Raw genomic sequence first — 24,471 nt, forward strand, 5'->3', positions numbered from 1 at the left:
CAAGAACAGGGTTGGTAAGCAGAGTTTCCTTTTCGCTCAAGCCGCACTCACATGCTCTCACACACAGCATACACAAACACACATGTAAATACACAGACCACACTCACATGCTTTCACACACAGCATACACAAACACACATGTAAATACACAGACCACACTCACATGCTTTCACACACAGCATACACAAACACACATGTAAATACACAGACCACACTCACATGCTCTCACACACAGCATACACAAACACACATGTAAATACACAGACCACACTCACATGCTCTCACACACAGCATACTCTCACCTGGACCGTCAGAAGGGGGGCTATGTGAGACTGTTGTTCATTGACTACAGCTCAGCGTTCAACACCATAGTCCCCACCAGACTGGTGGACAAGCTGATCGAGCTGGGTCTGAGCTCCGCTCTGAGCGCCTGGGTACTGGACTTTCTGAGTGAAAGACCCCAGGCGGTCAGGGTGGGGGGTCAGACCTCCAACACCATCACCCTGAGCATCGGGTCCCCCCAGGGCTGTGTTCTGAGCCCCCTGCTGTACTCACTATACACACACGACTGTGTGGCCAAGTTCAGCTCCAACTCCATAGTGAAGTTCGCAGACGACACGGTGGTGGTGGGGCTGATCTCGGACAATGACGAGAAGGCCTACCGGGAGGAGGTTGAGGTACTGGAACGCTGGTGCCAGGACAACAGCCTGCTCCTGAACATTGGTAAAACCAAGGAGCTGATCGTGGATTATAGGAGAGGACAGCAGGAGACACACACACCACTGATGATTAACGGGGCTACCGTGGACAGGGTGAGCAGCTTTAAGTACCTGGGGGTCCACATCTCAGAGGATCTGACATGGTCAACACACATAGACACAGTGGTAAAGAAGGCGAAGCAGCGCCTCTACCACCTGAGACAGTTAAGGAAGTTCAGAGTATCGGGGAAGATACTCCAGTCCTTCTACTCAGGAGCTGTAGAGAGCATCTTGACCGGAAACATCACTGCCTGGTATGGAAACAGCACGGCACAGGACAAGAAGGCCCTACAGAGAGTGGTGCGCTCAGCCACTTATGGCCAAAAGGAAAGGCCACTTTAAATTAGTATAACAACAGTAACAGTGTATTGCACTACCAAAGCTACCTAGCATGTCCTATATGCTCTGTAAATAACTATGTACAGATACCGAGATGTCACACCATGTTACCTGTTACCTGTTTATTGCACAATGTTGTTTTATTGGATTCTATTATATGTTGTACCACTGTATTGCACATCGTTGCGGGCAAGACCACCCGCATTTCATTGTATACTTGTATGCCGTGACAAATAAAACTCTTGACTTGACTTGACTTGATACACAAACACACATGTAAATACACAGACCACACTCACATGCTCTCACACACAGCATACACAAACACACATGTAAATACACAAACACACATGTAAATACACAAACATACACAAACACACATGTAAATATACAAACACACATGTAAATACACATGTAAATACACATGTAAATACACAAACACACATGTAAATACACAAACACACATGTAAATACACAAACACACATGTAAACACACGTGTAAATACACAACCACACATGTAAATACACAGAACACACTCGCATGCTCTGATACATAGCATACACAAACACACATGTAAATACACAAACACACATGTAAATACACAAACACACATGTAAATACACAGAGCGCAGTAGAGGCACAGCTCGTGAGCACCCAAAAAAGTGCAAGGTATGACCAAAAAGAAACCTGAAAGTACTTTAGTTTAAATCAAAAGCAAATTAGCTGCACACTTTTATTTGTTTTCTGGCTGACTGTTGCAGCTTTCTAAAGAGCCATCAAGTGTGGTCTTAGCCCTTTCAGAAACTCTGTAATCCAGCTTGGAAAAGCAGTATCCTTTTGGCTTTTATAAAACTAATACATCCAACTGTGAATGTCTTCTGTCTTCTGTGACCATTTATCCATATATCCATGTTGAAAGCAACTGCTGTTGTTGCTGTTAGGGTAGCTGAAGCCTATGCAATATGTATCCTGTGATACATTGGTTGAGTCTATTGATGAATCAGAGGCTATGTTGCTTGTTCCTGAGCAGATTGACATGGACATGGATAATAGAGTAACATGAGACTCACCTAATTTGCTGCATGGTTGTCTGCATGCAACCCAACAACTCAAATAATCAGCAGAATAACTTGAGCATAATACATAATGTGTAAATTCTCCTTTGTGCATTTGGATAGTATTGTAACATGATATATAATGTGGATACATAATCGTTATTCCATTTGCACCATATATTGTATTGTATTATATATGTAGTGTTGTATATGTTTAAATTTAAAAAGAAAATGTACACATTTTATGTGTAAAAATAATACAATAAAAGAAAAATAAATAAAAGAAAAATTATCAAATTATACTGTTTGCTCATTGTTACTCAGCTGAAAGAGTTGTACTATATAAATAAATTTGATTGATTGATTGATTGATTGATTGATTGATTGATTGATTGATTGATTGATTGATTGATTGATTGATTGATTGTACCCTTCCTGCTGACTTGTCGTACAGAACTTGTAAGTCGCTTTGGATAAAATGACTAAATGTAAATGTATTTTTATATAGAATTTTATTGGTATACAAAAAGCACAATAAAGGTGCAATATTCTGGGATCCCTCCTTCCATTTGTCAATCAACCCAAGACAAGCAGCAGGGACACTGACCACAAACAGCAGGGACACTGACCACAAGCAGGAGGGCCACTGACCACAAGCAGGAGGGCCACTGACCTTGACCTTGAGGGACACAGATTTAGGCAAAACTATAGCAAAACCAACTTTTTGGACAAAAGAACACATAGCGACTTATCTTTAAAAGTAAATAGTTCATGATGTGTGAGGGATAGCATGTTTTTTTAGAAGAACATATTTCAAAAGCCAAAAGGCTGGTGGTGAATTATTGTTCTATGGGTGATTTCAATACAATTTAGTATCTTTTTGTATTTATGGTCATATAACTATTTATGCATTAATGTGACATCACTGCAGCATAGATATTCTGATAACCCAGTTTGTCCTGAAAACAAAGACATATTGGGCCATTCTACCGAATATACGTTTCATGCTCCTGTGGATACTCCCTGTGTAATCACCGCTTCCGTGCGGTCCTCGTTTTTCAAGTTCCCTGTCGGCACCTTTGCCTGGTGAGTCTCTTGACTACCTGAACATTTCCGTGATGTCCTGGATGTTTTTTTCGTTCGCCCTTAAAAGGGACAGCGCTGCATTTTTGTTGTTCATGGACTCTAGTGTATTTCACCCTTAAAGGGTCAGTGTTGCTTTTTTCCCTGTGAAATAAATAATGCCCTGTTTTTGGCTAACTCTCATACCTGTCTTGTGTTGTGCTATTGGGGTCGCTTTACAAACCTTAACAACATCACTACGAAACTTTACCATATGTTTAGGTAGTGACAATTCTAGCTAACTTTGAGCACAACTAAATAATGCTAGCAAGCACATAGCTAGCATACACATCTTTGAAGAGGTGTACACACATAAAAACATAATATTTCGCATGAAACCCCAAAAAGTGTACTTAATTGAAGAGAATTATGTGTTCGGTGGTGACAATTCTTAAAGTTACACACAGAGAAATTTAACATACATTTAACCAATCATTATCATAACATTTTAGTTTATAACTCAATATACTTAATTTGTTTTACAAAACACCTAGGGCTAGAGCCACAAAGAATGGATTGCACTGAGCAAGTTGCACCCTTACTTACAATTCATTATGAATTGAAAATGGGGGACCCTGATGTAAACAAGACGAAAGTCTTTCTCTGGTCTGCATCCCCTTAACAATTGTGTGTATTGAGCTGTACTGTATTGTACCCATTCTGCAATCTGTTAATACAATTTCCATTCAATCAATCACCGTGCAGATTGAAAAGAGTGTTATTTACATACATTGAAATTTACATGCCAGGGTTTGGGACAGCTACTTCCCAATAGAAAGTACCCTATAAATGATGATTTTGTATATATTTAGCTCATCACAATATAATTTAATGCCTTGGGTTTAAATAGATCATAACATATTCTTAGTAAATATCTATGTCTGAATACTTAATTGTTTTGTTAAATAGTTTTTCTTGTTGTGGGACAGCACTTTGAACTAATTCGGTAGAATGCCCCATATAACATGATTGTGCATTAGAGTTGAGGTTATACTTATATACATTACATTAACATATAATATACATTATACATATTACACCAGACGAACCAAAAATAGGAATAGAAAAATGTCCCCAGAGGGTTTTAACAGTAGGCCTAAGGGTTTCAACAGTGAGGGTTTTAACAGTGAGGGTTTTAACAGTAAGGGTTTTAACAGTAAGGGTTTTAACTGTGAGGGTTTTAACAGTAAGGGTTTTAACAGTGAGGGTTTTAACTGTGAGGGTTTTAACAGTGAGGGTTTTAACTGTGAGGGTTTTAACTGTGAGGGTTTTAACTGTGAGGGTTTTAACAGTGAGGGTTTTAACAGTAAGGGTTTTAACTGTGAGGGTTTTAACTGTGAGGGTTTTAACAGTGAGGGTTTTAACAGTAAGGGTTTTAACTGTGAGGGTTTTAACTGTGAGGGTTTTAACAGTAAGGGTTTTAACTGTGAGGGTTTTAACTGTGAGGGTTTTAACTGTGAGGGTTTTAACAGTGAGGGTTTTAACAGTAAGGGTTTTAACTGTGAGGGGTTTAACTGTGAGGGTTTTAACAGTGAGGGTTTTAACAGTAAGGGTTTTAACTGTGAGGGTTTTAACTGTGAGGGTTTTAACTGTGAGGGTTTTAACTGTGAGGGTTTTAACAGTGAGGGTTTTAACAGCGAGGGGTTTAACAGTGAGGGGTTTAACAGTGAGGGGTTTAACAGTGAGGGGTTTAACTGTGAGGGTTTTAACAGTGAGGGTTTTAACAGTGAGGGTTTTAACAGTGAGGGGTTTAACAGTGAGGGGTTTAACAGTGAGGGGTTTAACAGTGAGGGGTTTAACTGTGAGGGTTTTAACAGTGAGGGGTTTAACAGTGAGGGGTTTAACTGTGAGGGTTTTAACAGTGAGGGGTTTAAGGTTTTAACAGTAAGGGTTTTAAGGTTTTAACAGTGAGGGTTTTAACAGTGAGGGTTTTAAGGTTTTAACAGTGAGGGTTTTAACAGTGAGGGGTTTAACAGTGAGGGGTTTAACAGTGAGGGCTTTAACAGTGAGGGTTTTAACAGTGAGGGTTTTAACAGTGAGGGTTTTAACAGTGAGGGGTTTAACAGTGAGGGTTTTAAGGTTTTAACAGTGAGGGTTTTAACAGTGAGGGGTTTAACAGTGGATATGGATATAAATAGATTATATGAGGAGTTCATAATCACGTGGATTTCTATGATCTATCATCATGCTTCTGTTAGCAGATCACTCCCTGTAGTGTGGCCAGGTTGTTCCAGAGCACTTTGCTGCCAAGACACACTTTGCACCAGACACACAATTTAATGTCACACTAAATTATTGATTGTTGGCTAATTCACCTGAATCGTAGTTATACATACCCATTCATCCCCCTTTTGAATACAAACCGCAGTAAAAGACTCCACATGCATTCACCTGGAGACAAAATCACGAGTATGAGTGGTTGTAATTCTAATGAAAGGATTTAATTATCTGTTTATCACATTTTCTTTGCACCTGAGCTCAAACTAAATGCATACCTGAGCTCCCTCTCTGGTGCTCCAGCCTGCCGTACCACATCAGTTGAGAACCACAGACATTAGAACACTAATGTTCAATATCAAATTAGATACCACTGTTGCTATAGTGCTAGGTATTGTAGAAGTCCCCCATCATATCAATCCTGCTGCAGATGATATTGTAGTAAAGCAGTATTAGTGAATAGTAATGTAACACTAAATGTTTCTCTCAAACCACTGGTTAATTGTCAGACCATTCACTGTGCCTCCCGCTAGCGGAAAGGAGAACAATACTGGGATTTTCCAAACAACTCCTCCTGGGGGTGTCATACTGTTGTATACAAGACACAGATTGATCACTGGTTGCATGTATATTTTTGTTAAACTGCGGCATCACACATGTACATTTTTAGAGATGCCTACTTTACGATGCACTCTTTATTTCTTTGTTAGAATATTTCCGTTTCCCCTATTCAAGTTATTTCCATTCAATCTCATATTCATAAATCTCCCCGTTTTTATTTTCTCCCTTTTCATCTCCAACCTTTATGCTTGATGAAAAGCCTTCGCACATTTTCCATATATGAGGAGCCTTGCAGCGATTTACAATGCAGAATCCTTGAGAGAGAGGAAAACAGAAGGGGCCTTTTTCCTGCGGCTCCAGATTAAAAAGGTGATATGCACACCTCCCCTATATCTCCGCCTGCTAGTAGCTTCCTAATCACATCCCTGGAACTGATACTGAGGCAGAGAGAGAGAGAGAGAGAGAGAGAGAGAGAGAGAGAGAGAGAGAGAGAGAGAGAGAGAGAGAGAGAGAGAGAGAGAGAGAGAGAGAGAGAGAGAGAGAGAGAGAGAAGGGGAAGGAGAGAGACAGAGAGAGATATGAGGGGAGAGAGACAGATAGAGAGAAGGGGAAGGAGAGAGAGAGACAGTGGAGAGAGAGAGAAAGAGAGATGGGGAGAGACAGGGGAGAGAGTGAGACAGGGGAGAGAGCAAGACAAGGGAGAGAGAGACGTGGAGAGAGACAGAGAGGGAGAGGAGGAGAAGGCACAATCTTGGAAATCAAATGGCACAATCCACGGCGTGTTCAGTGAGGCACCGATACAACGCCAATGACAATATTCAAAGGTTACATTGCAATCAGGTGGATATTGGACAACGCTGGCTTTACAGGAGAGGTAAACAAGGCAGCCCACACCACACTTCTGAGGGAACTTCCTGCCATGGGGTGGGGGGGTATTTACAGTTTCCAGGGGCTTCTCTCTCCTCCTCCTCCTCCTCCTCCTCCTCCTCCTCCTCCTCCACCTCCGACTCATTAGAAACATTAGAATTGCTGATGCCGGCAAGAAAACACATTTTGCTTCGGTCTCAAGAATATTTTTGTTCTGTTTCCAATACAAATAGAAGGGGATTTAAATATTGCTCCCTCTCGAGTGTGTGCCTGGGCGGGAGTGGGAATGGGAGACATTCAGAGAGAGAGAGAGAGCGAGAGAGAGAGAGAGAGAGAGAGAGAGAGAGAGAGAGAGAGAGAGAGAGACAGAGACAGAGAGACAGAGACAGAGAGACAGCGAGAGAGGGGGGCAGTTTGTGTCAGTGTGTGCATGTGTGTTCAGCTCTATGACTCTGTGTGTAGGAATGGATGTGCCCCCATGATAATTGTATGTGTTTCTCTGTGTGTGCGCGCATATGTGTGTGTGTGTGTATTCTCAGAGTGTATTCCTGCTCCTCGTGGAGAGTACAGTCGAAGTGAAAGATAAGATGCTCTGTATCCTATAGAGTACGGTAATACAGTGCATAGAGAGTACATATATGTGTGTGGGATGTCATGTACAGTACACTCTTCAAACATAGTTGTGTTGAAATAAGACAAATAAACAAGACAGGATGTGTTGTTCTTAACTAAACACACTGTAGATATGTATAAAGAATAATAATAATAATAATAATGACACAGCCCGGTGTAATAACATTGTATTATTGCTATTAACACTATGTGTTTACTTATCACAACATGTCTTATTTCAATGTTATAGTCCCATCAACAAAGACAGTACAGAGACAAAACAGTGTACATTATTTAACCCCCGGGGAGGGGGGAGGGGGGGGGGCAGTGCAGCCTAAAAGTCAGCTGACTAAAAGGAAACAGCACAAGGGCGGAAGGCAAAGTCAAGAAAGACGGGGAGAACAAAAAAAAACAGACATAAACAGAGCGCGGGGGGGGTGGGGGGGGGGGGGTCTGAATCTGAAGGCAGACGCAAAGAGAGAAATTACAACTGGAGAGAGAGCGAGAGAAATTCAGAAAGAGCATTTCAGACACCCAGTAACAGGAAAGAGAGAGAGAGGGGGGATGAGAGTGAGAGAGAGAGAGAGATAGAGAGGGGAAGAGAAAGAGAGAGAGATAGAGAGGGGAAGAGAAAGAGAGACAGAGACAGAGAGAGAGAGAGAGAGAGAGAGAGAGAGAGAGAGAGAGAGAGAGAGAGAGAGAGAGAGAGAGAGAGAGAGAGAGAGAGAGAGAGAGAGAGAGATTGAAGCTATCACTAGCACTCCTCATTAACCATGCAGAGCGTCTTGGCTGCTCTCCCACACCTCGCAGCTCATCACCGCCTGAACCCTGGCTGCCAGCGCGCCCCCACCTCCACCACAGAACCCCCCCCCCCGCTCCCTCAACCCCCCCCCCCCCCCTCCCTTCCAGCCCCTATAATCACGCCCGCAATCACAGCCCCTAATTAGGTTAATTAATTTGTATCAGCCCTCGTAGGGACTAGGCTGATGAGGCAGCCATAATAGCGTTAGCGCTTGGCCCCCTCGTAAAAAAGAGAGGGAAGGGAGAGAGGGGGGTAGAGGGATCTGAACAAACCCGTCAGCGACGAGACAGGGCTATAAAGCATTGGGGTACATAACCCAACCACCACCCACACCCCCACACCCCCAGACACCTCCTATCCCATAGCGACCACCCCCAACACACACACACCCTTTCCCCTCTAACCCGGACATTCCCCCCTCACCACCACCACCACCACTCTTAATATTCAATAGGTTTGACACTGACACCTGGATCATGATATATGACCCGTTATCTGTCACAGACGTTTCATTGGGTCCATTGGAATGAAAGCGCATATATTGTAATAGAGTCTGCGTCTTCCCCCCCCCCCCCCCCCCCCCCCCCCCCCCCCAGTGTCACACACACTGATGTATTATAGCATAACCGAGTTCGGTGCCTTGCTTTGTTTTGTTTGTTTGTTTGCCTTTTTGTAGAATCTGTCCCTGTGTTCCTAAAGCGTAAAGAGGAGTCATTGTAGTAGCATGCACCATATGATTATGATCTGATCCCGTTCCAAAGGTTTGTCTCTTTAGTTTGTCTCGGAGAGAGGGAGAGAGAGAGAGAGGTAGAGAGAGAGAGGGAGAGAGAGGTAGAGAAAAAGAGAGATAGAGAAAAAGAGAGATAGAGAAAAAGAGAGAGAGGCGGATGGAGGTGTCGCATTACAATCAGCGGCCCTCGTCGCCCCTCATCAGACCACTGACGAACAAACTCTGATTAACACCCCTATCTGATTGCTGCAATCACACAAGCTAACAGCACGCACACACACACGCGCACAGTATCCACGTGCATTCTCATTCAGACACCTCATCACTGCATGCATAGGATGCACGCATAAACAAAAATACTCTGCACACGCACACTGTCACATAGTTGACATTATCACACAGAAGCAGCATGCAAAGTCAAATGAGACATCATGTTTGTCAGAGGGCGAGCGGAGTGTGTGTCTGTGTGAGAGAGAGAGAGTGAACAAGAGAGAAAGAGAGAGAGAATATATTATGATGAGGTGAAAGGAAGCTTGATAGGAGACACTCTCAAGTCAGATGTAGACAGAGGACCAAAAAGTCAGTGAATCACTCTTTATTTCTCACAGTACAAACACCAACTGTATCCATACACAGTGGAGAGTATACCGTCTTCACAGTCATTCTCCCTCATAAACACACACACACGCACACATACACACGCACTGAGACCAGGGAGTGTTTGGTTGTGATGCCAGTAGCAGACACACACACACAAACACACACATCCACACGCTCAAAGCTCCGGCAGACAATGACACGGGGAGGCCGCGAGACAAGGACAGATCCGGTAGTTAAAGCGTAATGAACACGTCCCCGAGGCGCGCGCCTGGCGTCCCCCTGAATGATGGACTGACAGTAATACCGGGGCAGATGGGTGCGCTCCACGCCCCGCTCAACACCACGCGCACGCACACACTCACACACATCCTCCCCCTGGCCCATCCTGCCCACCCCCTCACTCCCGCAGCGAGGTACCCCCTGTAGGTCTGATGTTGAGGTGGGGGGGGGGGGGACCAATGGTGGAGTGTGTGTGTGTGTACAGGGGGTAAGTGGGGAGAGTAGGGGTGGGGTGGGGGGGGGTTACAAGGATGAGGCCCCCATCGTGATTTAGGCTCCCATGCAAATTTAATCAATTCGAGTACCTCTCGCCAGCCAGGGCCCGTGGCTCATTAGTGGCAATTTAAAATGGGGCTCTGTGATCCCCACCTTGTCGCTTGAACAACATGCTCACTCACACACGCACACACACGCACACAAAAGCAAATGCACAATGATAGATGCACACAAATCCAAATGCACACGCATACACGTCACTAACACACAAACACATGCACATACACACACACACACACTCGTCAGGGGCACTGTCAGGGTTGTAAAGATTTTCCTTCAGACATTTTCCCCCTGGCACGAAGACAAACCCTGCTGCCTACACCCCCCCCCCCCCCCCCCCCCCAAACACACACAGACACCTCATCCCTGGTCCCTCTCTTCTAGCCACTACTTCAAAAGACCCTGTGACACCCAGTTTCAAGTTAAAGTAGAGAGAGATCCGAGGATAAGGAGTACCACTCCTCCTCCTTCATCCCCCCTCCCCCCCCCCCCCACCTCCTTCACTCCAACCCCAGGCTACCTCTCTCTTCTCTCACTCCCTCCCTGTCTCTTTCTCTCTCCACCTTTTTGTAATTTGGCGATTGATTAGTACTGTCCTCCTCCTCGATCTGTGTGAGCTGGCTTCGGAGGAGCAGAGAGAGCAGTGCAGGGGTGAAGGAGGCGGAGGGACACACACGGGTCTCGGGTGCGGAGATCAAGTGTTGATGAACACGCTCATCATTACCCACCTCATCCTGATTTGTACGGTAGGAGTAGGAGCTAATCAGAGTTCTTCTAGTTGAATATGATTCACTGGAGCATCTGTATCTCGTCATTGTTTGAAATATAATAAGGTATAAATATTATATATATATATAAATATCATATGTATTCATTCATTATTTCATGGTGGGTTTTTTGTTCTTGATTTATTGTGATGTTTCTTCTTGACTTGTTTAAAGAAGACTTTTCTGGTCCATGGGGACATTAACATGTGATTTCAGGCTTTACAAATACATTTGATTTGATATTTATATATAATTATGAAATATAGTAGGTGACAATCCAATTAAACAAGATCAATCTAAATACTCCCCGGATTGGAGGTTCCATCCTGTCGTGGAATATATTATCATGTTTGTCCTTTAATATTTCCCATTACAATCCCCACATTGCGACATGGCCACCAAATGGTGTATGTTATGTTTACATATCTGATCACACAAACATAAGGGTCCAGATGCGTCCAGCATGAAGCAGGTAGGCTACTGCATCTCCAATTTTGGTCTTTTTTATTTTTATATTTAACTGACTGCTGACATTGTCACATACATATGTTTATTTTTTAAATGTTTATTTCATATCACCAAGCCACATCATTTAAATGGAATTGTAAAATGTCAAGAAAAAGAAAAGAGGGAAAACCCAAGACTATTCTAGCCTTGAAAAGACAGTTACCCTAACTTGGCTCATGTTCCTCTGAAAATGAACAACGACTTATTGTGTCATATTCCTTCCCTTAAACAGGCAGCACTTTCGCTCTAAAACAGTTCCTGCTATGCAGGGTCAGTGTCATGGCCTGCAGCTGTGTGAGTGGAATAGCCCCCCCCCCATCCTAAAAAGTGGTCGTCACTTAGCGAACCCCCGAGGCTCATTGGTTTGAAAGGGGGTGGAGGTGGGAGTACAGGGTAAGGGGGGAGCACACAGGATGCCCCGGGCAAGTTCGCAAACGAACAAGTCTTGGACAATACAGGAATGCTCGTCTATATCTTTAAAATCAGAGGGTCACTCACTCTTCCCAAAGCCCCCCCCCCCCCCCCCCCCCACGGCCAGAGTCCCGGTCCTGCGGGGGAATGAAAGGGGAGCCTTCAGCAGGGAACAGTGGTTCGTCTGTCATTTGGGTCACCAAAGTCATGGAGGGGTCCCGGAACTCCGCACACAGTGTTTTGACCCCTGGGCTCCTTACGAAGGATGCCACCCCCTCTGCGGCCGGACAGCAAGCCTGAGGGTCCCGATACACGCACGCACTCTCAGCAGTGTGACGCAGTATGGGGGGAGCACAGGGAAGGGGGGAGGGAGGAGGAGAAAGGAGGGAGGCCGGTGTAGGACGTCAGTCATTCTGTCACTGGGTAGAACATGAAAGACCTTGGCCTGTCGTCAGGGGTGTTGCGTTGTGAAATGTACACGTTTTGAAAGCGATAAGATTTTCCATCAAAACAATCAATATTGAATGAGCCCATGGAAATCCTCTGCGTGTTTAGGAAGGTCATTGTGGAGTCACAGATCATTCAAGCACTCCGGGTTTGTACTCCCGTTTACTCCACAGACACAAACAACTTGAAAACGGTGGATTTCGTGCCCAAAAAGGTTGCCCACCCCCGTTTTTAAAGGACCTGCTCCAAGTGGGGGAACCCATCATCATTCTTCTCCTTTCTGTCCCGTCGTGAGTGGCTGTCCCACCTTTGCTCGGGTCAGCAGTGTCCGGGCCAAGGCCTCTGGTCACCCCTCCTCCCACCTCTCCCTGGGCCTGGTGACATTTCTGCCAAGCTCCTTCTCTCCCTCCGCCCACCCCCCGCCCCCTCCCAGTGGCTCCCGGGAGAGCCTGATGGATGGGCCCTGTTTATGAAGCTGCTGCCACCACAGTGATCAATCAAGCCTGGCTCTCTGTGATCTGCTGCTGGGCGCAGGGGCCTGCAGTCTAATGCTACTGCCGCACACTGTGGAACTCAACACCTTGTCCTTATTCAACAACACATGTTCATGTTAACACACACCAGGGGACATGAGAAACATCACCCAAAGTGATGGCAGACATTAGGAATAATTAGTTTTTAGTTGGGATGGGGCATGCATTGTAGATGAGTGATATTCTCTTTACAATCTACACTGTGTGTACCCAAGTAGAGAAATATAGTACGTAAAAATATTGGACAGTCAAAATTCTCTCAGTCAAAAAGTTTTCTAGAAATAAGACATTTCCACAACCTCTCTCAAAGTGTTCCAGTGAAGGTGCAGTAGCTGCTGTAGCCTGTCTTACTCTACTGTATTCATCCTCCAAGATCTTCCGTCACAAAACCCCTCTGCTTTTCAGTTGATCATAAGGGACACCACTGCCACCTACTGGCAGAACAACAAACCCCCCAAGACAGTGACCGTATACAACTCTGCCATAACAAGCATGACTAGACATAAAAGCAACACGCCGTCCTTTCAGAATATCATGCCAAAATGTTTTTATTGGAAAAGAAATTAAACTGTAATTCTCTGATAAATATGTACAGAACAACAACATCTGAGGAGAATAAACATCAGAAAACCGTGTCACACTTGGAAGTTGTCAGAATAAGTAGTGCAGGGAGCACAGGCCTCACTGTCCGCTTGGTTCTATGGAGCAGAAGACCAGTATTTGTCAAGGCATCAGGCTGGCAGTGATTTTTGCGTTAGACTGAGTCTCTCTCAGCGTTTCCTCTTGGCCGCAAACTTGTAGATGGCTGCTGCGTTGGCCGTCTCCTTGCTCACTTTCACTTTCTTGGTCTTATCCTGCGGCAGAGTGGATGTAATGATCTCAATTAGACTGAAGGAAGTGGCTCAGACCAGAAAACATTTAGTCCACCAACCTGGGCCTAAAACATACCATTCATTTAAAGGGGGAAATTGCAAATCACTCCAAATGTTTTGGGCTATTTTGGGTTTTGGTCTCAATGTTTCGACCTTTCATAATATTTCATATCTAATTGATATGTCAACATATAAAATATAGTTGTCATTTTGGGAGGCAGTTTTCTCAAAACGAATGTGTGTCACGAATGTGTATAACAGTTCTCTACATTTTAAAAATCAGTCACCACCTGCTTTTTAGCAGCTTTGTCTTGTTTTGTACCCTGGTCATGGAATAACCTTCAGAACACACTACAGTGTAATGGTTTTGTCTTCCTGGGAAAGTTTGAAGCTCTGTAACTGAAGAGTAGCAATTGCTGTTTGTAAGCTGGATTTTGTATGTATCTGTTTTTAACACTTTCCACGCCATACCCGATGATAGTCGGGTTAACTCGCTGAACATTCGGCGTCAGACCAGAGTATAGTCGTGTTTTGGTCGTTATTTCTTTTATTCGCTATTTCCATTGATTATCCATCCAGGGAGCCTGATATCATTGGGAATGGGTCTGAGATCGCAAACGTCCTTGCGGCCGGTATTGCACATCCTTTGAAACTCTGGCTTGGGCTGTGCGTCGATCTAAAAAGTCCGGGCCGGGGTTTCCTTGTCGGGCAGGACAAGCGTTTATAACGCATGGATTGAGGAGAATCAAGCACTCCCGGTTCATGTTCTTTGGTGGATTATGTTGGCAACACGATAGACATCAACACTTGGAATGGCGATCAGATAATTGGAATATTCTTTTTAGAGTACATCCTAGTCAAGGTAAGGGCTATATGGTATCAATCTTGTGTTGATCCAAGAATCCGTTCACTGCGATCCGAGCGTATGTGTGTAACGTATTCCGTTGGCGACGATCAAAGCATAGAAAAACGACCCCCGCCCCCCCCCCCTTTCATGCATTCATGATGAAACATAATACCAATAATATAGCGTTGATTTCAGATTGATTGTTGATACAGGCGAGAAACGGCACGGTTTTGAGTGAAATAATTTTGTAACTTTGTAATGGTGTGCTATCTTGGCCAGGTCTCCCTTGAAATCTTAACCTCAAGGGACTTCCTGGTTAAATATAAAGGTTAAATAAATAACAAAAAATAAATATTGAACAGAACATAACTGGTCTGATATTAGCAGTAGAAATAATGAAACCATGAAAGACGTTCTCTTCCTTCCAACATTATGGGGTCAATGTGACTGAAAATGATAAGGAAAGTAAAGGGATATTTCACTTTAGTAGAACTTGTCATGTTTCAGCAGCCTTACCTCAAGTTTCAAGTTAGCTTTTATTTGTCATGTATAAAGTACATGTACATTACAGTGAAATGCTTGGTTCTGTATGAGCCCCTGATAATGTGGTATGGATGTAGTGCAAATCTCTTTAATAAATAGATAAAATATGGTGTAGGGTTAAAGTATTTACCACTGGCCCTCTTTAGGAAATGTTTTAATACAATATATACAATTAAAGCCCTATTTGTTGCCTGTCGATTGCCTGGTTCAGGCGACAAAATCCGCTCAGCAGTTCTTGAGTTACATGCCGATATGCGAGGTGTGCACCAAAGTACACGGCAGAGTCAGATTACCACCCCCGACTCCCGGGGCTCTAGCTCCGTCAATCATTTGGCGATCTCGAAAACGATTGGATAGGGTTGTAGCCAATGAGTGTGGCTTTCCAACAATACCCCACGTGGGGATCTGTAAATCAGGGATCTGGGTGAAAAGTCATGAGCGAAAACAGGAAGAGAAAAAACCGCAGAATGAATTGAAGTCAATGAAAAAACTGAAACCTGGAGAGCTTTTTTTTTGTACACAGTTTACCAAAATCGCTCCTAATCACTCATTTCTGGATGGATTTGTATTAGGGGTGGAACGGTTCACAAAATTCACGGTTCGGTTCGATATACGGTGTTTTTTTGTAACACTCCAAAAATACCATACATCAGCATAAGATATATAGCCTAAAAATAATCCCACTTTTCAGTTATTCTCAAGGACGTAGTCATGCAAAAACTGAAATAATGAGGCAGTTTGACATCAGGCACATTATTTTGACAGTGACCGGTTAGAGCTAGGAGAGATGTTGGTACAGCAAGAGGGGCATTGCTGATTTAAACATGTCTGTCATTTATTTGGTAAAAAATAAGGTTTACAGCGGTTTGCCTTAAATACAAAGACTGAACTGGCACACAAAGACCGAACTGACTGAAAAATATAGGCAACATTTGTCAAAGTATTAACTTAGTGCAAACAAACAAAATAATTCAATTGTTTGTGGCCACATTATAGACAAAGGCCATCAACATAAAGTATTGATTGATTGAAAATGTTATTAACAGATTGCAGAATGGGTACAATACAGTACAGCTCAATACACACAATTGTTAAGGGGATGCACAGAGGATGCAGAGTATGCATATGCTCAACAAGCACTAGACTTTCTTATCAAAAAGGAAAAGTCAGTGTTATTTAAAATAAATAAATCATGTGTACTAAATATATATTTACTTTTTAATTGCATGAAACATTATGAAGTATTCTCTTATGCCGTTTTTCACTGCATGGTACCTAATCAACTTGACTCGCTTTTGCTATTTGAGTCTTGCTAGCCGTATTTGAAGTGACATCACACCAGGAAGTAAATAGTCAACAGTAACACACAGCATTGGAACCTGGAGAAGCCCTGATGATATAATATAAACGAACAGCTAATAAACGTGAAGTTATCTTTAAACCTCTGTTGTCAAGCCTTGTCAATATACCCCCCCTTCCCCACTAATGGATCTTGTGTCATGGAGTCACTTCGCTGTGAGCATTTCCGCGGTTAGCTTGTGGCTAACGTTCGTTAGCTTGCGGCTAACGTAACGTTAGCCTAGCTTGTGGCTAACGTTATAACCGAACAATACACACATGCCCCGAACCGTGGAGGTCGTATCGAACGGTGCACAGTTCGAATGCGAACCGTTCCACCCCTAATTTGTATGTATTTGGACATGTACTACATAAGACTTCAGGCTATGGACCCAGGGTGTTTTTCAGCTTATACCAATTTTTTGGGATATACCGGTACTACTTTTTTGGATATTGCAACTACTACAGAAAAACGTGAGTAACAAGTTTTTCTACAACTCAAGTTCAGACCTATGTTACTCTATTTCATTAGCATTTTATTGTATCTGAAACTTCAGAATGTCATCTTTCAAAAGAGACCAGGCTTATGCATGTGCTATAAGTAAAGTATAGTATTTTGGTTTGCAAAAAAAAGTATGAAGTCCTCAAAAACTAAAACACAAATGGCCACTTTTTGAGGTGTCTGGTAGTGTGAACACTTTTTTTTTGATCCACTTTTTCTCCCATTTTTTCTATATTTTCTCCCATCCCAATTTCGTATCATCCAATTCAACCCTCCCCTGTCACGAACGCTGTTTCTTGCCTCCCACAAGCCGGCTGCAATGTGGACTAAGTCATACATAGCACAAGTCCCCTCCGGTACTTGAGGTAACAGCAGTCGCATCTTTTCACCTGCGCAGCTCAATCTCTCAGTGGCGAGGAGTAACACGTGGGAGGCTCACGCTGCCCCCGACACTTCCTGATTCTACTGCGCAGGCGCACCAACCGACCTGTAGGAGTCGCTGTCCACAACGCCCGATCCCCACCCATCAGTTTCCCACCCCCTAATACGGCCAATGTGTATTAGTATGAACGACCAGCTAAACTGAAAGCAATGTGGAGCGCTGGGCTCGAACAGGCAAGCCCAGCGTCTCCGTCATTCGTGGCGAGTGCCTTGCCCACTACGCCACGTAGCCGCCCTGGTAGTGTGAACACTTAAGGTAACTAACTTGCGTTCAGCGTTTCTCTGATTGGCCACGACGCCCACGTGACCGCGCGCTAGCACGCCCCCTTTTCCACGCCTGCCGCTCTGTGTTGTGTTGCAGCGCGCGGCAGAGCGGCAGAGGTCCCTGCCTTCCTCAATTTATACGCATGGAAGTATTGACTACGCCGTAACGAATCATTAAAAAAATATACCGTTAACTGGAATATGTTGTGCCTTTACACATATGTTGGATTATCGCGATTTACCCGGTGGCTACAACAACACACAGTGACTGCATGTAGTCACTGTGTGTTGTTGTAGCCACCTCCTCAGAGGCAGGAATACTAAGCTCCCCCTTAAGCTCCAGGAGAGAGGAGAGAGGCTGAAAACCCGCAGTTCTTGCCCGACTGATGGGAGCCGAATCCCGGATCCGATTTGTCTGATGAATACCCCCAAAACATGGAGGTCCGGAATGCATGGAAGTATTGATTGCGCCGTAACGAATCATTAAAAAAAGATACCGTTAACTGGAATATGTTGTGCCTTTACACATATGTTGGATTATGTAATTGGTTTGTCATGACAAACAAATAAAATATTGCATCGCCGGCTGTCTCTGGCTTGCTCCAGCGGACACCAGAGCTCAGCCAGCCAATCAGAGAAAAATCAGAGAAACGCTGAACGCAAGTTAGTTACCTTAAGTGTTCATGCCGTCTGGTACTTTCCGTAGCCGCATTTTTGGCAAGACGCTCTCTGATTGGCGACGCCTGTTTCTACACTAGTTAAGCTTAGGCACTCTTTCGAAGTTGGTTAAGGTTAGAGTTTGTCTTAGAGCATGACGGCAAGTTCTTTCGATGGTTAAGCTTAGGCACTCTTTCGAAGTTGGTTAAGGTTAGAGTTTGTCTTAGAGCATGGCGATAGAACGCCAGGTAGTTTGCAGGCTGTTCGACGCGGAAATGGGCAAAGACACAGCTCGTCACGCGATTGGGCAACAGTAGCCAATCAGAGAGCGTCTGCCAGAAATGCGGCTACGGAAAGTATAGACGCCTGGTAACCTCTTAACACTTTATGTGCCAAAAAACGGCCCCGACCGTAGAGTGCCAAAAATGGCTTTTTACGTTTCTGGGTAGTTTTTCCTTTTTTTCCTCGATATTTTTATTCATTATCCATCCAGGGAGCCTGTTGTTACCATAGCATAGGGAATGAGTCTGAGGTAGCCAAAGTGCAATACTGGCCGCATCCAGCTAGACGGCGGTATCGAGCACCCTTTGAAACCTTGTATCTTGGCCTGTGCGTCGATCTAATGTCTCCGGGTCGTTTTTTTTTTGGCACTGGGAGCGGTTATAAACGGTCAGATTGAGAAGAATCAAATGCTCCCGATGCATGATGTGTGGTGGATTATGTTGGCGACACGATGGACATCAATACTTGGAATCGCGATCAGATAATTGGAATATTCTTTTTGGGGTACATCCTAGTCAAGGTAAGGGCTATATGATATCAATCTTGTGTTGATCCAAGCATGTCTTCGCCTCGATCCGAACGTGTGTGTGTAACGTTAGTCCACAACGTATGCCGTTGGTGACGATCAAAGCATCAAAAAACGACCCCCCAGCCCCTTTCATTCATGATGAAACATAATACTAGGGCTGTACCGAATGCTTCGAAGCTTCGATCATAATGTTGACATTCGAATTCTAAATCAACATTTGAATTTTTTCTTTTTAATCATTTTTTTTTAAATAATTTTATTTTTTATATATATTTGTTTGTCTATTCAATCTGTTTAAACCAATGGGGGTTTTCTTCACAGTTGCAGTTAAAGATTAGGCTACACTAATATTATACTATAAGACGTCACCATCACTTTCATACCAACCGTGCCCTTATTGGATTATTTATGTTGACGAAACTGTTATATTCATTAAAGAAAGTTGATTTAATAAAAGAAAAATACTAATTTAATCAGATTAATCACTTTATTCAAATTGAGGATTTAGTTAAAAAAAAATTATAAAAATGTCATTACGAAGTAATTTTATTTTAATAGACAATAGACACATCAATAGACACATCAATAGACACATCTTCTGGCCGCCTCAGACCTACTCCTATCCAAGCTCCGGGAGGGTCATCAAAGAGAAGTCGCCTATTCTCAGTCCTTGCCCCACAATGGTGGAATGAACTACCCACCCCAGTTAGGACAGCCGAATCACGTCCAATCTTTCGCCGTCGACTAAAGACGCACTTCTTCAACCATTATCTGAATTAAAAAAAAAACAATAAAAAAAAAATCTAACCCTAACTAACCGTACTGTCATGCACTTGTCCTAATAAACTAACCTACACTGTAGCACTCAACACTTTGATGAACATTGTTGCTCAGCTGATAGAGTTGTGCCCTTCCTGATGGCTTGTCGTACAGAACTTGTAAGTCGCTTTGGATAAAAGCGTCAGCTAAATGACTAAATGTGAAGCTTCGTTCGAATACTTCAATCGAAGCTTTGAATGTTAAAAAATTACATTCGGTACAGCCCTACATAATACCTATGATATAGATTTGATTTGAGAATAATAGCGGGTCCAGGCAAGAAATGGCAACGGTTATAGTATAATACACGCATAAGGCTATTCCTCAGCATATCGGGAATTACCCCAGACTGATCTAAAAACATACTTATATTCGCAAATGTATGCATGGAAAATTTCTCTTTTTTGCATCTTGACCGGAAGAAAGTCACTGTCAAATTACCATAGTATTGTATCCATAGCTATAATATAGAATATAGTTTTAGCTCTACAAACAAGGTGACGGACTCCTATCTTTTAAAGCGTGGCAGTGCATAGATGGGGCCCGAAAACAGCGGGGCACCCAATGTGTTAAGCCCGGAGCCCTATTTTCTGAAAATCTGCCTAAAATACATACCTAAGTAAATGGAAGATTGCTCCACTTCTACAAGGTCCATTTGCATGTTTTTGGTATCTATGAACATCTATGGACCTCAGTGAATGTTTTCCCAGTGTTAGAAATATTGTGTCTATTACTAGGCTTGCTTAAATTGTGATGAAACAAAGGAGAAGAGTGAATAACACCATGCTAAAAATGACCAGACATGAAAAACTGCCGCTGAGCTCATTCAGTACCTTCTTGAGATCACGTGTACACAAAATCTAAGGAAATTAATAAAGGGAAGATGATTAAACCGAAGGTTTTGTAGATACAGTACTGAATTCTGCCATCCGGACCCATGCAATTTGAAATATTATTATAGAACATAGAAAATGAGGCATATAAATTACCTTATTATAGCCAACTTGCACATCTATGGATCAGGCCAAATCTACTCTTTCCAATGGCAGAGTTAAATTTGGATTTAGTATCACCAGGCGTTAGTGTTGTCGCAATACTGGAATTTCGACTTCGATACGATACCTTGAAAAGTATCGATACTTCGATACCATTTCGATACCAAAAAAAATTATAATATATATATATATATATATATATATATATATATATATATATTTTTTTTTTTTTTTTTTTTTTTTTTTAAACAAATTTAGCTTTTGTTGCTGGTTGATTCTCCTCAGCTTCTCTCTGGTATTATAAGAGAAGATAAATATAACAATTTTAAAACCCTTTGTTTATCTTTAGATCACACATTTAAAAATAACTGTTCATCTCACTTCAATCATTTTTATTGCAGATGCAGAACATGGTATTTTCTCAAGCAGACGGATGTAAACACTGTAATCTGTGTTGCATGTACCTGACAAACTGAACTGTTTGTATTACAGTTAGTAACAGTTTCGATTTTTATTTAAAGATAACGAGAGAGAGAGAGAGAGAGAGAGAGAGAGAGAGATAGAGAGAGAGAGAGAGAGAGAGAGAGAGAGAGAGAGAGGCTATGCTCAGAGCATTTAGTAACGTTACATTTTCAACAAGATTGCTGCTATTTAAACACTTCATGGAAACGGGGTAACGTTAACCTTATGTCGACTGTAGTATTGTATGACCTCGACATAACGTTTAAACGTTAACGTTACTCCGTTTCCATGCAGTAATTATAAAGGTGGCCAGCTAAGCTAACGGAGCTAACGGCTAGCAGTAGCTAACGTTAGCTGAAAGCTGTAACGTTACTAACAACGAATCAGCTGTTGATATTATGCGCCATCAGTAGACAACGTATCATGTATTAAACTAGAGTTAATGGTTTAATGCTTCAGTCACAGTGACGTTGAAAGAGCAGCTGTCACGAACCTCTTTCATTTCTTTATGGAGATCCGCGTTGGCACTGCTCTGTAACACCGCTTGCAAATAGCATTGGGGCATCTTCTTTAGCTTGTCCTTCATCGTTTACTTCAAACCCGAAGTACCACCAAACAGCACTTCTGCTGTTTTCTTTATCCACAACACAAGCACAAGTTGCGGAGGCTCTGCATTTGCCATCTTCAGCTAAAATGTTTGTTTACAAACTGAAGACGGCTCTGTGAGGGGGAGGGCTGGAGGAGGCGGAGGGGCAAGCGCGCTCTGAACAGCGTGTCAACAACTTAGAACACTCGCCAGCTGGTACCGATACTGCAGAAAGTATCGGTATTTCGGGAAATTAGTATCGAAACCATTTTAAATATTCAGTATCGATATGTATCGATACTTCGATATTTTTGACAACACTACCAGGCGTGCATGAAGAACCGAGAATGAAATCTACTGTAAATACAGTCAGCTTTTTATTTTTGCAACAGGATTGTTGCTAAATGTTCACAGAAGGTAGACACTAACTGCGCTCCAATCTATGCCAATAACGTTCAGTTTTGTGATATAGTATCCCGAGAAATAAAAGAAATTCAAGTAATTTGTTTGCAGGAGGCTAGAATTCCCTGGGTACTGTAGTTTTTCGAAATTTCAGCGCTCATTGAGAGCTCTGGATGCCCTATGCTCATATGACTATCATAATTCCGCGACGGCCACTAATAAAAAATGGCGGATCTCCGCCAAAATATTATCACATTTCAAAAACTAAAGTCTCACTAGTAATAACACAGCACGGGTGGAAGAGGTTATGAGGTTAAAGTGTCTAAAGTGAGTGTGTACATGTGGATGTGTGTGCAATGAGTGTAGATGGATGGGTTGATGTTACATAGAGTCATTGAGCATCCTGATGGCCTGGGGATAGAAGCTCATTCTGAGTCTCTCTGTACTGGCCATGAGACTCTGGTAGTGCTTGCCTGACCACAGCAGTGCAAAGAGGCAATTATTTAGGTGGCTAGAGTCTTTGACAATTCTCTTAGTCTTGGCCCTTAGTGGAAATGTCCTGGAGAGTGGGAAGCCCACCTCCAATTGTGCGTTCGGCTGATCAAGCCACACTCTGCAGTCTGCTGCGGTCGTGTGCGGTGCTATTGCCAAACCAGGAGGTGATGTTACCAGTCAGGATGCTCTCTATTGTGCATGAGTAGAAGTTCTTAAGGATCTTCTGACTCACTTTGAACTTCCTTAGGCGCCTAAGGAAGTAGAGGCGCTGCCGTGCCTTCTTCACTACACTGTCAATGTGTGTGGTCCATGTCAAGTCCTCGGATATGTGGACTCCGAGGTACTTGAAACTGTTCACTCTCTCGACCGGTGCCCTGTAGATACTGAGGGGGCTGTAGTCCCTAGCCCCCGACCTCCTAAAATCCACAATAATTTCTTTGGTTTTGCTGACGTTCAGGGAGAGGCTGTTCTCCTGGCACCACAGCGCCATGTTCTCTACCTCTCCCAGGTAGGCCCTCTTGGGGACCATTACACTGGGAGGAATGCCGGTGTGACGTACATGGGTACGTGGGTTGGTCATTACCATTATTACTGTATTTATGACACCATCTGAACATCAGGTTAGTATATTTAATGTGTTATGTTTTGTATGTGATGTGTGTGTGTGTGTGTGTGAGCATGAGAGCTAATGCTGTCTCTTTTTCTCTTCCTGTCAGGTGCCGCCCGTCCCTACACTGAAGAGTGCTGATTGCCTAATGAATGACAGCTGATGGCAATCACCTCGAGAGGGACGGGTGGACAAATACCTGACAGCACACACACGTCTGGGCGCCTCATTCTGTCAATTGCCAGTGACCAGAGTGGAGTGGGGTTGCCATTGTTTTCCACTGTTGTGTGGGATTATTATTGTGCTTATTTACCCCTTTTGGTGGACCAAGTACTGTGTGTTAATATATATATATATTGTTGGCCTATGTGCCACTTCTCTACCTGAGTGAGTATCCTCTTGTTGGCCTTTGTGTCTATTTCCACTGAGTGTGGAGTGATACTTTACTGCCCTTTTGCTATTGTTCCCTTCAAGTGGAACTGTATATATATATGTAAACTGTATGCCATTGCCACTTTGTGTGGACTTGTACCTTTGGTACGTTCTGGCTGGTTGGTTAGTGTCGGCGGACCCTAATCTAGTTGTTTATCTATATCTCACCTTGTGTGTTCTCCCCTTACCTTTTTCCCTTTGTGTGTGTTCTGGGTTTAAATCCCCTCTAAAATAAACATCATTTTCCCTTTGGGGAAAGCAGTGGGTTTCAAGTCCCGCTACAATAAATATTATTTACCATTTGAAACCGTCTTTGTTTATTACCTACCTGCCCGGGACTGTTTTGAAAGCATTTACTGAGAGAGGCTGTTTTTTGTTCATGTGCAGCCGGCTCCAGTTACTATTTTGTGTGGTCATCAGACCTTTGTACATGACACCGGTGTTGAGAGCGGACAACAGGGACAGCAGTGGTCGCTAGCTTACTTGTAGAGGCACTTAGATACATGTAGTGGTA

General features: G+C 43.2%; 1 protein-coding gene across 1 annotated transcript in view; it reads right to left on the minus strand.

Annotated features, from left to right (window-relative positions):
- Nucleotides 1-13,414: 13,414 nt before the first annotated feature.
- The window catches only part of utp11 (UTP11 small subunit processome component), a 32,577-nt gene continuing 21,520 nt past the window's right edge, over nucleotides 13,415-24,471 (minus strand). The window contains exon 8 of the mRNA XM_084336524.1: nucleotides 13,415-13,738. Within this exon, the coding sequence (XP_084192650.1) occupies nucleotides 13,655-13,738 (84 nt within the window). The 3' untranslated portion in view covers nucleotides 13,415-13,654. The remainder of the gene's footprint in view (nucleotides 13,739-24,471) is intronic.

The sequence above is a fragment of the Notolepis coatsorum genome, assembly GCF_963971535.1.
Source record: "Notolepis coatsorum genome assembly, chromosome: 19".
NCBI lineage: Eukaryota > Metazoa > Chordata > Actinopteri > Aulopiformes > Paralepididae > Notolepis > Notolepis coatsorum.